General features: G+C 43.0%; 1 protein-coding gene across 37 annotated transcripts in view; it reads right to left on the reverse strand.

Annotated features, from left to right (window-relative positions):
• Nucleotides 1-13,985, reverse strand: part of Syne1 (spectrin repeat containing nuclear envelope protein 1) — a 477,397-nt gene that overhangs the window by 194,563 nt on the left and 268,849 nt on the right. For all 37 annotated transcript variants that reach the window (NM_001419849.1, XM_087580487.1, XM_087580698.1 and 34 more), the window contains 8 exon segments: nucleotides 1,164-1,310; nucleotides 3,537-3,713; nucleotides 6,127-6,294; nucleotides 6,638-6,790; nucleotides 8,412-8,738; nucleotides 9,610-9,780; nucleotides 9,930-10,085; nucleotides 11,026-11,343. In NM_001419849.1, coding sequence (NP_001406778.1) covers nucleotides 1,164-1,310; nucleotides 3,537-3,713; nucleotides 6,127-6,294; nucleotides 6,638-6,790; nucleotides 8,412-8,738; nucleotides 9,610-9,780; nucleotides 9,930-10,085; nucleotides 11,026-11,343 — 1,617 coding nt within the window.

Below are 13,985 nucleotides of genomic sequence, written 5' to 3' on the forward strand. Positions count from 1 at the left end.
AAAGAATAATGTGTGCACTGATGTGACCTTTATGTGACTTAAATAATGTAAATCTGGTGCACACTGGGAATGGAATAAATGGGCACATTCTCTGTGAGGACTAAGCGAACAGGGTGCTATATTTATCCTGTCATGAGAGAACTGAATCTTTACTTGATATTATCAATTCATCTGGCAGTAATAACATTCACAAGCAACTTCCTGTATGGCATTTACACGTAAGAGTCTCACTGTGTGGTCAGGTGCAAATGTTTTAGAAGTACTTCTTCATATCCTCATATAATCCCATTGCATAGTTACAGCCTGTAGCTATTATATTACTATGTGACAGGTCTCTTTCATGTGACAAGAACTAACATTCCCTTCGTTGACCACTCAACAATCAATCCCAAAGCACAGTGTGTGTGTGTGTGTGTGTGTGTGTGTGTGTGTGTGTGTGTGTGTGTGTGCGTGTGTGTATATATAGAGAAACAACAGTGAGAGAGTTAGTATCGCTTTTCTGTTTCCCACTCCCATCCCTGTTTGAGGTGATGTTTGAATTCCACCACAGTTTGGAAGCATATGTATATACATGGCCTCTAGCAGATATTCTATACCTACTGAAAGCACTGAAGAAAACCAAAATTGCGTTTGTCATTTATATGTCTAGACTTATGTCCCCATCCCAGGTGCCTACACAATTTCATATGTCATCTATCTTTGCAGGATTATACTGCATTAAATATTCAAAATAATCTACAGAGCGTGTAAAGAATCCAGGTAGACCTGGTTAAGTTTGCCGCCAATATCACACACACACACCATTTCCAAGAAGGGACTGCACATGTGTATATTCTGGTATAGATGGGGTCACTAGAACAAACTCCTCAAGCATTTTTAATAATAGTTATACTTAGAAAGCATCATTTCATAGAAGAGAAAACCCAGGCTCAGAGACATTAAGTGATAGAACCAATAGACAAGGTTTTAGAGTTGAGGTTTGATAAGAGAACCATATTCTTTCTATTCCACGGGTCCACATGTCTGTGTTCCCTCCATCTCTATGATTAGAGCATAGACTATTGCCAAGGCCAGACCTCATTGACACTTCACTATTCCCAGAAGCCAGCATGGTTTTGAATGAATGAATGACTCATAATAGCAAACTTCCCAGACTCCCCTACCTGCTTAACAGCTTCTGCCCTGCTGAGAGGTGGCTGCGGGCTGGGCTTCAGGTCTGGCTGAACTGCAGAGATCCACGCCTGGCACTGCTGCAGGGTGTCTTGCCTGCTGACATGCTTCTGAAGTTCATATTCTAAGCTGCGGTATACCTGAGACAGAATAGAGTTGAGATATGAAAGTTGCCTCTACAAACATCAGAATAAATAAACAAGCATGTTAAGCCAGTCCAGTTAAATCCCCAAGACTCCCTATCGTTGTGCACATATCTAACATGGCTGCACATGTCCCAAATGATGCAAAATGCAGTGGCCATGGCCCAACAACCATAGCCCACTTTATAATTCCTTGATACATCCACATATAATAATGTCATATATAACAGCTCTGATGTTCATATATGTGGCAGAATGTGTTGGATTACATGAAGTCATTGACATAAATTCTCAAGAACAAAGGCCACAGGTTCTGGAACTTTCCTTCTGTATTATAAATACTGGAGTTTTAATTTAAACTAGGAGCTAAAACAGCACACGAATCACCATCTTTAAAAGACAACGAAACTTTTCTAATTCTGATACTCTTCTGGAAGTAAATAAGAACATATGGAGACATGGAGGGGTTTGAGGCACACATCCCACCAAGGACACTGTATCAATAAAAACAGAGCAGGACAAGAGAGATAGCTCGGTGGTTGAGAGCATTTGCTCTTGGAGAAGCACCAGGGTTGGTTCCCGGGGTCACATGGCTTCTCACAGCCTCTCTGAGGCACCATGCACATGCATAGTACAGTACCTACATTCAGGCAAAACATTCATACACATAAAAACAAGTAAGTCTAAAAGGTTTTAGAACAACCACAATTGGGATTCCTTCGTACATTTTTTTTTCTAATATGACTTATTCAATAAATTTGTTTTCAACCATTTGACCAACTTGGCTACTTGAGCCAATTTCACTTAGTAATCCTCATTTCAAAAGGAAAAAAAATATGTTTTCAAGGTGAATTTTTCAAGTCTAAGGAACCAACTAATATCATCTGCAGTTTATTTTTTCTCTCATAAATACAAATTAATCTCTCCTTTCTAGTGAATAGCCTAGTAATAGAAACACATTGTCATACTTCAAAGACAGAAACATTGGACGTGATTTTTTAAATCCTACAATAGCTGGGTGTGGTGGTACATGTCTTTAATTCTGCCACGCTGGAGAGAAAAGCAGGCAGATCTCTGTGAGTTGGAGGCTAGCCTTATCTACATAGTGAGTTCTGGGCTAGCCAGGGTTACATAGTGACCTTGTCTCAAAAACAGCAACAGACAAAACAGAACAACAACAACAGCAACAACAACAAACCCACCACCAAAGATCAAAACAATAAAAACCAACACCTACGACAAAGGAAATCAACTTGTTTACAATACTGGTTTTTACTAATAGAATAATTCTTATTTATTGTAGATTTATTTATATGACATTGAGAATGTAGTTTTGTAAAAATACAGCTATTAAAGCATAGTTCAAACAGACACACATACACTCCACTTTTTCAATTTTTATATACACAAATGACCAAAAATATTGATTTAAAGTAGAAGCCAGGCTTCACCGTATCAAAAAAAAATGGGGAAATTAAAATTACTTTAGTGCTGCAAAGTGAATGGCAGACTATAGGGGAGTTTTGATGCTGGATAAATGAGTAAAAATTGCCAATGTAACTTTTCTTTTTGTTTGTTTGTAGACAGAGTCTATACCTTGCACTCTAGGCTAGCATTGAACGTGTGGCAACCATCCTGCCTAAAACTTCCAAGTGCAGGGATTATGGGCACGAGTCATCACACCCAATTTACCAAACAACTTTTTAACTATTTTTAATCTCCCTCCCCTCCCCTTCCCCGTCTCAACCCCTCCGTGAAACAGGGTAACAGGGTACCATATCACTCAGGAATCTGACTCAAAATGCAGTGTGGATAACTGTGACCTTTGGATGCTGTGGATTTTATTTCCATAAGTGTTAGGATTACAGACATGTGACAGCTCTCGATCTATATGTCCTGAGGATCAAACCATGGCTATATGCATGCCAGACAGGCACTCTGAGCCTGTCTGAGCCGCATCCAGAGCCTAATACACATTTTCATAATCAACTCTTGTTAAAAAGAGTGGATGGAATGGAATGTCTGAATTTCCCAGCTTCCTCCAATGAGGCAGATGCCTGACGTGTTTGTTTTGTGTTCACAAAATAAGCTGTGAATACTGTCTGCTTATTTCCTGTCTGGCAAAATGCCAAAGCTGCTGCAAAGCCTCAGGTATCCATCCTTTCTGAAAATCTAGCCTTCCTCTTCCGTCCATCACTGCATGGACCACTCTGGGCCACTCACCCTCTGGGCGGTGCTGCAGATTGCTGAGTAACTGTCCTTTGTGCCCTGCAGGTGAGCTTGTACACTCTGCTTCTGCTTAGCTTGCAGGTGGTCGGGGCACTGGCCAATCAAAGTGTCACCTTTGGCTTTAAGGTTGTCCAGGCGGTCTTCAAAACCTGCTATTTCTTCCATCATTGCCTGTAAAAAAATGAAGAATGTAGAGAGCTCCCAGGATCCCACTCTCAGCTCGGAACAACTTCCTTACTAAGCATCAAGTTTAGGATCTAATTCCACTGTCTTGCAAACCTTTTAAAAGTGTTTTGTGATTTCTCTTGGTTATGCTTTAAGTAAAAAAGCAAATTCATATTTCAGGAGGCCACAAATAGGAAGGGTGAATGATCTGTTGTATTGAGGTAGCCCAGTGGGGAACGGCCAAGCTTCCCAGTCTTGGACACATCCTTCTGGACTTTGGCAGGCACTACTATTCTCACAAGTATTATCCGGTGAGTATGTGCACAGACTGTTCAGAGAGCAAGACGCAAGCTTGTCAAATCAGGCTTGAATTATTATAAGCCACAAAATGCTAATGACAAGTGACACATTCTAACACAGCAGTGCCTGGGTAGATGCATCACTGCACAAAGGAATCATGGGTGGGATCTGAGTAATGCTGAGCTCTCCTTTTTCCAGTGAGGTGGGGTGAGGGACAGTAAACCCAACTGGAAAGCACTTTTGTTTTCAGCTTGGAACAGAGATATCATATCCTAGGTGAGAAGGGGAGGGGAGAGGAAGATGGAGGGGGGGGGAGGAGAGACCATATCCTGAGATTACAGCAGGAAAGGGCTGTCTGCAGACTTAGTATATGTTCTAGTCTTTGTTCAACATGGCATGAGCTATGGTCCTCTAAAAAAGAATATCAGCAGAGAAAATGCATCTATGAAATTGGCCTCTGGGCAAGTGTATAAAGCATTTTCTTTTATTCTAATCAAATCTATGTAATCAAGCTAATGATTGGTGTGGGAGTGCCCAGCACACTGTGGGTAGGGCCACTCTCGGGCAGGTGGTCCTGAGTTGAATTAGAAAGCAGCCAGGCAAGCCATAGAGAGCAAGCTAGTAGCCCTCCATGGTTTCTGCTCCTGTTACACATTGAACTCCTGCTCTGACTCCCCTTCATGATGGAGTAAGAATGATGACAAGCTGTGTGAGGTGAAATAAATCCTTTCCTCCCCAAGTTGCCTTTGGTCATGGTGTTTATCATAGGGATAGGATAAAAGTCAGGACAGCACATTTTTAGAGCCTTAAACATCAGCACAGTTGCTCATATCCCAGCCATGCACTGAGCATCCACTTAGCTGCCAGAAACAAAAGAGATCTGGAATGTTCAGAAGGTCTCCTCAAAGATTAGTGGTTTTCTAGTCTTATTTGTGAGTTTCCTCTGACTGAGAGGCTGATGGACTTCACAGCACGCTACAAGGTATTGATCCCATCATAGACAAATTATTTCTATTAAGATCATGGCATAAAATCTCAAAAGATGATTCCATATAACGGTCCGCATGCCATCTGTCAGCAGTACACATAGTTACTAAGTAGACAGACCTACAAAGACAAGGAAGTCTGTTCTCAGCCTTGCTCTTTCTGGATAGCAATTTGACATTCTCTGTGATTTCCGGCATAGTTATGAGGAGAATGACAAACCTCTCCAGAGATGCTCAGGTCCCCGCTAGGAAAGGTGTATGGCTGGGCTAGAATGCGGACTGACTCCTAGCCCTGTGTTCCACATTTAGTGTGTGTTTCTAAAGCTAAAGGAGTCCCTTCTTCTGCTAAATGATCCATGCAGACTAAAATTCCGAGGCAAAAATCTAGGGGCTTATCAAAGTGCACCAATGCATCCAGAAGTCTGGTGCTGAGATTCGAGTATTCTTTATTCTCCCAAATATCTAGTTCAGTGGCACTTGTGGTAGTCTCAGTAGGAATGGCATCCATAGTGTCATGTGTGTTAATGCTTGGTCCACAGGGAGTAACACTGTTAGGAGTTGTGGCCTTGTTGGAGGAAGTGTGTCACTGTGGGCCAGGCTTTGAGGTCTCTTATGCTCAAGTCTGGCCAGTGTGCCTCAGTCTTCTTCAGCTGCCTGCTGACCTGGATGGAGAATTCTCAGCTCCCCCTCCAGCACCATGTCTGCCAGCATGCTGCCATACTTCCTGCCATGACCATAATGGACTAAACCCCTGACATTGTAAGTCAGCCCCAGTTAAATGTTTGCCTTTATAAGAGTTGCTGTGGTCCTCGTGTCTGTTCACAGCAATAGAAACTCCTAGCCAAGATAGCTGTCAATTGTCAGATGTACTTGAGACTCACACCAGGTTTTTGAAGCAGTTACAATCCAGAGCTGCATTTGAACACACACACACACACACACACACACACACACACACACACACACACACATGCACATAAACATGCACACATGTGTGCACACAGATGCACACATATGCACATCTCCATACATGCATACACACACACACACACACACACACACACACACACACACACACACACACACACACAGGCAAGGCAATCAAAGCCACCCTGTGGTAAGATTAGCTGTACCTTATGATGGGCGAGCTGCTGGGTAATGGTTTCTAGGCTGCTCGTCTCCAAAAGGTCAGGTGCCGCCAGCCGGCCAGACATCTGCAGCAGCCATTTTTCTACCTCTTGGAGTTCAGTATTGTAGTCTTCGTGGTCTCTGACTTTTGCTTCCAGACTGAAGACACGCTCCTGCAAAACCAGGTACATGTCAGAGTTGACATTTGAGCCCCAAACCTACTCAAGTACTGTGTTTAAAGAATTATAGGGTCTACTAGCAAGCTAGGCAGAGTGAATTGTGTCAGAAAACGACCAGGACAGAGCTGGGATGCCTTTCAGGGGTAGAGTGTATGATTAATACATTCAAAGCCATTGTCTCCATCTCCAGCATCTAATAGGAATGGGTGGAAAGAAATCAGCCACCATACTATTAAAAGTGTTTCTGATGTATGTCAACCCTCAAAGGTCCATAGCAGAGAGGAAGAAGGCAGGCTTCATCCTGGGGAGTCAGTGCTCACAGCTGCTCCCTCCTCACCTTTCCTATGCTGCACAGGTCCTGGAAGTCACTTTGAAGCTTTTGTATCTTGTCCTTTAATGTCTGATCCTGTACCAGTTCCAGAAGTGCCTCACTCTTCTCTTGCACCGAGTTCACGGATGGCTCATGGGACAGCACCATTTGTTGTAGTGACTTGAATCACAGAGACAGAAAGGGGGAAAACAGTCATTTCATCCTGGTCAACAAGAAAAAAATACACAGGTGCCTGCAGCAGGCATGACACCACCCACCTCAGGAAGGGGCCTGGCAAATATTTATTGAACCAATAAGTACCAAGCACCAAAGAGAGTATGTACACTCAAGCATAGCTGTGCTATTGCAAAATACTATGCAAAGGAAAGTGGCATGTGGAATGGCCTCCCATAGTGAAGAAGAAAATAGAGAAAAACATTTTATTCAGCTAAACTGAACACTGCTCCTATTTCTGCCTCCCACTTCATTGCATTCAACAGGGAAAAATGTCAACGAAGGCCATGTGAAGGATTATCTCCGAGTTCAGAGGTCACGGCGTCTACTGTGGGTTGTTAGAGATGGCCTCATGTAGGAAATGTCTAGCAGCACACATGCTGAGACAGGCTCAAGACATGCTTAACTCTGCTGGCCTTTGACGTGGGCTTTCTTCAGTGAGAAGCTGGCCAGGCTTGGTGGAAGGCTAAGGCATGGCATTGTAGCTAGAAACACCACAAGCTTCCTCCGAAGCAGCATTGAGGGAGTTGGCACACTTTCTTAAAGACGATTGCTAAACCTTTGAGGCCATTTCAAACCCAGATGGCCTATAAGTTTGTCAAGGTACTGGGACGTGAAGTGTGTGTGTGTGTGTGTGTGTGTGTGTGTGTGTGTGTGTCTGTGTCTGTGTCTGTCTGTGTGTCTGTGTGTCTGTGTGTCTGTGTGCCTGTGTGTGTCTGTACATATGTGTGTGTATTTGTATGTATGTGTATGTATGCATTTATATATGTATGTTCATGTATTTCTATCTCAACTTTTCCAGGTAGGCAGAAAAGTGTAAGTGTTTCACGATATTATGTTCACACACACATGGGAGCCAGCTTCAGTGATTGTTTTGAAAGTCTGAGCTGAGGAATCTATAACTTTCTCTACTATAGAGTGTGTTACTGTTCCTTCAGGAACCAAATTGTCCAGCCTTTGCCCATGATTGGTTGATTAGAATTTTTGTCTTTAAATTGTCTATTTCATTTTCAATTTGCTGTAAGTCAGATTTGAAGACTGGGGAAGCAACGACAACAACAACAACAACAGCCAGACGTGACTAGATAGGGTAAGTGAGTGGTGAGCAACAAAGGTCACATCTGAGAATCCTGTAGTCAAGTTACAGGGAAAAAAAACTTGCAAAAATATCTCATTTTAATCTTATGATTGTGCAGTTGGCCCATTCTTAGTGACTTTCAGCCGCATGAGGCTCTCAGGTTGGGGGTTAAATAACCTTGGGAAGATCATTTCTATCTGTACCATAAAGGTGTCCATGGATCGATTATGTCAACTTTTGAATATTAGTCCCTAACAGGAAAAAAATAATGGCAAAGCGGTACACTTAGCCAAATATACTTCAGAGTATAGCTTCAGAGGTCATCAGCAGAGAGGATGCAGATGGTACACTCTGGTACTTCAGGAGTAATGCCGCTCCCATCAGTCCCTGCCTGACGTGTTCGTGCCCGTGCACACGCGCGTGCGCGCACACACACACACACACACACACACACACACACACACAGGTCAGGGGATAGAAAGGCACTACCTTGTATTTGGAGAGCTGCGCTTTTTTCTCATATAACTCCATTTTGGGTTCTTCGGGCGTGAGCAGGATTTCCTGGTATTCTGCCAACCACCGGGTCAGCACCTTGTATTTCTCGGAGAACTCTTTGGCTAGGTGAACGCCCTTCTCCAGGCTCACGTGCTCCTTCCGGACAGCGCTTGTCAAGTTCTTCAGCTGCTCCATGTGGGCGTGGATCTCCTTCCGCAGCGCCTCCGCCTCACTCCCCTCCAGGAACTTCACGGCTCTCTCCCCTTTCTCTCGAGCTGATTTCAGCAAACTGTGGCCCTTCTCCATGTCTTTTAATAAAACCTGAGAAAGAAAGTGGGTTACTATTGCTGTGATAAAACATCATGACCAAAAGCAACTTGGGGAAGAAAAGATTTACTTCACCCATAGTTCCATATAACAGTTCACCATTGGAAGCAGTGAGGGCAGGAACTGGAGGCAACAAACTGACGCTCAGAATGCTTTCCTATAGAACTCAGGACTACCACTCCAGGATGGCACTGCTCACATTGGTCTGGGCTCTCCCCTGTCAATCACAAGAAAGTGCCCTACAGGCTTGCCTACAGCCCAATGTTATGGAGACGTTTTCTCCACTGAGGCTCCCATCTCTCAGATGACTAGCTTGGGTCAAGTTGACAGAAAACCAGCCAGGACAGAGCGCAAGTGTTCAGCAAATACAGCAGGGATCTTATTCCCTGTGAAGAAAAGTTTTCAGGTTCTATTTGAAGTCATTCTATACTTCCTTTAAGTTTCTTTCTAGGGACCTGTCAAGGACTCTAAAGCTCCTTTCTTTAATTCAACAGTGGATTTAAGTATTGATCATTTCCGAGTCAGAGACTTCAAAAGGAACCTGATGTGTCTCTTCCCCAGCAAACTCCCTGTTATGCACTGGGATGTAGTAGGATCAGTTTTAAAATCTAACTGCCAGGCTTTTGTCATTAAGACTGGAAGCTCAGCTGCACACAGGCCGTTCAGATGAGGAGCCATCACACAGAGGTGGATCAGCTTTAGCCCTAAAGCTTGGAGAAACATTTGGATTACATTGATGAGCTGAACATCATCAATCACTTAGAGTCAGAAAGAGCACACGTGCTTCTAGATCTACACGAGGGGCGGGGGTAGAACCGTGGAGAAGGAGGGAGAGAGGAGAGGGGCCAGAAGGATGCATGCCTACCTCCAATGTCTTCAATTTTTTCCCCATCATTGCCTCATCGACTTTATCGATTTTGGTAGCTACATTCTTGAAGTTTTTATAAGTGGAGCCATACCAATCCGAATAAGAACTGAGGGATGATTCTGTCTCCTCCAGACACTGGATTTCCTCTTCTAAGAATTTTATTTGCTCCTGGGAAAGTAGAGAGAAGACTGAACTGCAGATGAAAGCCATGGGGCTGGGGTCACTGTGGACCGCGGGCATCTTCAGCTGAGGTTGGGGACCACTTCAGCTCATTATGGTGGCTGTCCCTTGTAAGCAGTGGGGGAGTGGGAGCTCACCAGCACTTGGAGCAGCAGGGCCTGGTACCGGGAGGTCAGCTGTGTGGCCTGGCAGCCCATCCGGCTGCTCACGCGGCTCTCATCCAGGATCTCCTGTGCTCTGCTTCCCACCTCCTCAACCTCATCTCTGTGTGCTGACAGATCTTCATGCCACTTCTGAAAGGATACATGAAACCAGACAAGAGAAACTCAGACCTGGACAGTCTTAAGTAAGACTAGTACTGAATGTATCTACTGGAGAGAACATGATTTCTCTGTGTGTTTGCAAGTATATTTATCTGTTCTGAGATGCAGTTTTGAAAGAGCATCAGATATTACCGTTGTGGAAAGTTATGTCGCAACAGTGCCATAGCAATTGCGTACTTATGACTCCAGGGACTTTTCTATATATTTTATACTTTGGTTCAAATGCCTGGTTTTTATTTTGTTTTGCTTTTAAGTGTTTTGCAGCTCTCTTGAAGTTTAATTGATTTTAAAATGCTGAAATAATAGAAACTAATCGCCAAGGCCTACTCATCATTTTGGATATCCAGACAACTAAAAATTAGAATGAAACCAGTTATGAATGATTAACTTAAGGGACTATTTTAGAGCCCTTTCAAATCACACCATCATTGTAAAAGATTGTTATTTGTATATATTTTATAAAAGTGTGGCATTAAACATGGGAAGTAAATACAATAGTTTCATAAAACTGTATTCTTTTTTAAAATAATTTAAAAAATAGATTACTAACATGTGTGCTTGCAAAATTTGTAGAGGTCAGAGGAACACTTAAGGTGGTTCTGTCCTTCCAGTACGGGTCCTGGGGACCAAGCTCAGGTTATCAAAGACCTATAACAAACGTTTTAACCTATTGAACCATCTCACTGCCCAGCCCGGAACCATATTCTGTTAAAGACAAAATTTAGATGTTCGTTGAAAAAAAAAAAAAAAAGAAAACCATTGTGTTTACTTTAGAGGTTCTAGATAAGCATGGTGAGAACTCAAGGCAGCCACCTTAGACAGATAGACCCTAAATGTTTTCGTGGAATGGACTACAAACTATGCGAAGTAACCTGCTTTCACAGGACTCAGGAATTTCCCCGAGTTGCACCTTCAGCTGAAGCAACTGGATCTCCTTGGCAGATCGGCTGCTCTGGCGTTCGTTCCTGACACTGATTTTCTCCTCCATCCTTTGGAGCCATTCATCAGCTTCCTGGAACTTCTGCTCCATCAGCCTCAGTTTGTTCGCGACGTTGTTGAACTGCATCCGGGTCTCAGCCAGCCTGTGCTGGTAAACCTGCCAGTCCTGACGAAGAGACTCCAGCACTCTGTCTTCTGCCTGGGGGAGGCCTGACAAGATCACATCCTCCCTGGTATGAAGTACTGAGTTCAGCAGGGCCTGACCCTCAGCACAGCGCACTTGAAGCTCCTGCAGGGAAAGGGAATGGGCATCATGTCTCACTCAGAGTTCAAGCCAGTGGGCGTGTCTCAGCTAAGCCAGCTGTTCCAGCCTGGAGTTCACATTGGACAGATGTGATTTTTATTTTGTCCTATTAAGAAAATGCATACTGGGAGCCCTTCCAATGAACTCCCTAGGACCGTACTGCCCCCCCCCCCACCGCCCTGGGGGCAGAAGGGCAAGTTTTCCAGGGGTCTTTAAACCTACTTGCTAGAGTTCAATAGCTAGGTACCGGGATAGGGTGGGCATGTGAAGTCAGAAGAGGGGCAGGGGCTGGAGAGATGGCTTAGCAGTTAAGAGCACTGAATGCTCTTCCAGAGGTCCTGAGCTCAATGTCCAGCAACCACATGGTGGCTCACAATCATCTTTAGTGGGATCCAATATCCTCTTCTGATATGTCTGAAGACAGCTACAGTGTCCTCATATAAATAAAAAATAAATCTTATATTAAAAAAATGCATACCTAACACCGAATTCTGCTTTCCCAAATCTGTAGAAAGTTCCTGATAATCTCCCAATTCAAAGAACAATTCCCCAATTAAGTTTCTGAAATTTGATTTTTTTCAGCCTAAAGGCAATAGTAGTCATGAAAAAATATCACTGTTGCATAAGACAAAATTGTAGACTTATCACAGCTCAGAATCTTCTTAGACACTCATTCAAGGTTGGTGGCTTTGGCATTAACTGGGACTACAACTACTGCTGGGAAAGGAAATGAGGATCCTTTGTGTGCTGATTGGTGGGAGTCCTCTTCCAGGACTTGACTCTAGGGAATGTGGCAGCCTAGAAAATTTGGACCAGCGCCTTTTGTAGGTATCTACACCTGGAGGCTGAATCACAACACAACCTATGGGCTGTTTCCAAGCAAAATGTATGTCCTAGACCACAGTATGTACCTTGAAGAGCCACCCTAAAGAATCGAGTGTGAAAAATGTTTAATAGCATGTGTTGCTTTTTATAAAAATGTCTGGTTCTTAAATATTCTGGCAAAATGATATATACTTTAAATTCTATTCATAAGAAATAAATAAATCCATGTTGGTGAATGATATGGTTATTTGTAATAAAAAAATCACCATGTTAAAAAAAAATCACACCATGAATGTTGAAGGCAGTCACACAGTCAACTGTAGTAACATGGACCGCCATTTAGCTCAATAAGGTACTTTCTCAGCTTGCAAAAGGGCTGACTTTCCATCCCTAGTACCAAACAAGCAAGTGAGAAACCAGCAAGACAAAACTCATGCCATGTTATACATATGTGAGCCCTGTATTCACAAGAGACCGAGACAGGAGGATTACCAACCTATGAGCAGCTTAGGGTAAATGGCAGGTTGAAGGCCGTCCTGAACTATCCAGTGAGACAGAATTACCAGGAGTAAGCCTGCTCCTAAAAGAGAGGTCTATACTCTCGCCTGTAGCCATTTGAAATTACCAGTATGAGATAGCTTTTACAGAAAGATTCCATGATCTCACATGTTACGACATCACATAACACCTTTCCCTCAAGTGCACTGTCAGTGTTGGAATGCTGTGCTGTGTCCTTTTGTGCGCATGACACAGGACAACACACATCTATATATCAACCACATAAACACACGAGATTTATTTTGAAAATCTTATATTTTTTTCAAGGTGATGTTGTATACCTTTTTCTTAATTTGTTTGCACTTTTTTTTTCTGAAATAAATACTTTAGGTTTTGTAGGTCTTGGGGCAGTGTCCCATTGCTTAATCCTTCTAGTGAGGTACTCATCCGGCCATGAGCAATATTAATGAGTGTCACCATGAGCTTATAAATCTTGTCTTAATGCACAGACAGTGTGGCCATAATCTGTAGTTATCTGATACCTAGTCTAATCTCTGTTTAAGCTTTTTTCTTTGTTCTTTTAGACAAAATTTCTCTGTATAACAGAGCCCTGGCTATCCTGGATTGACTTTGTAGACCAGGCTCCCTTAGACTTGCAGATATATGCCTACCTCTGTCTCCAGAGTGCTAAGATTAAAGACCTGTACCACCATGCCTGCCTGCCTGCCTGCCTTCCTTCCTTCCTTCCTTCCTTCCTTCCTTCCTTCCTTCCTTCCTTCCTCCCTTTCCTCTTTCTCCCCCTTTCCATTTCTCCTTTCCTCCCTTCGTTCCTTTAATTTTTAGTTTATGTGCACTGGTGTTTTGTTGATATGTATTTCTGCGTGAGAAGTTGAATCCTCTGGATCTGAACTTACAGACAGTTATGAACAGCCATGTAGATGCTGGAAATTGAGCCTGGGTCCTCTAGAAGAGCAGCCAGTGCCTTTAACCACTGAGCCATCTTCCCCAGCCCAATCTTCTTCTTAATTTATGTCTGCTCTCATGTTTTGTAGAAAGTTATATCTATTACACAAATCATCCTTCTACCAGATATATTCTCCTCTATCCAATATATTAAGCATTTCTGCCAAAAAGAAAGCATAGATGGATATTTAAGTGTGGATATATGTCCCATAACTCAAATTAGACCCTCAGTTTATATAAAGTGATTGGTGGCTGTAATCTATAAAATTGTGATAAGTCTAACTTCTAGCACTTCTTTGCTTTATGAACTGATCAACTGTTTAAGGTTTTTGTAGCCTTTA

The sequence above is a fragment of the Rattus norvegicus genome, chromosome 1 (assembly GCF_021556685.1).
Source record: "Rattus norvegicus strain SHRSP/BbbUtx chromosome 1, alternate assembly SHRSP_T2T, whole genome shotgun sequence".
Classification (NCBI taxonomy): domain Eukaryota; kingdom Metazoa; phylum Chordata; class Mammalia; order Rodentia; family Muridae; genus Rattus; species Rattus norvegicus.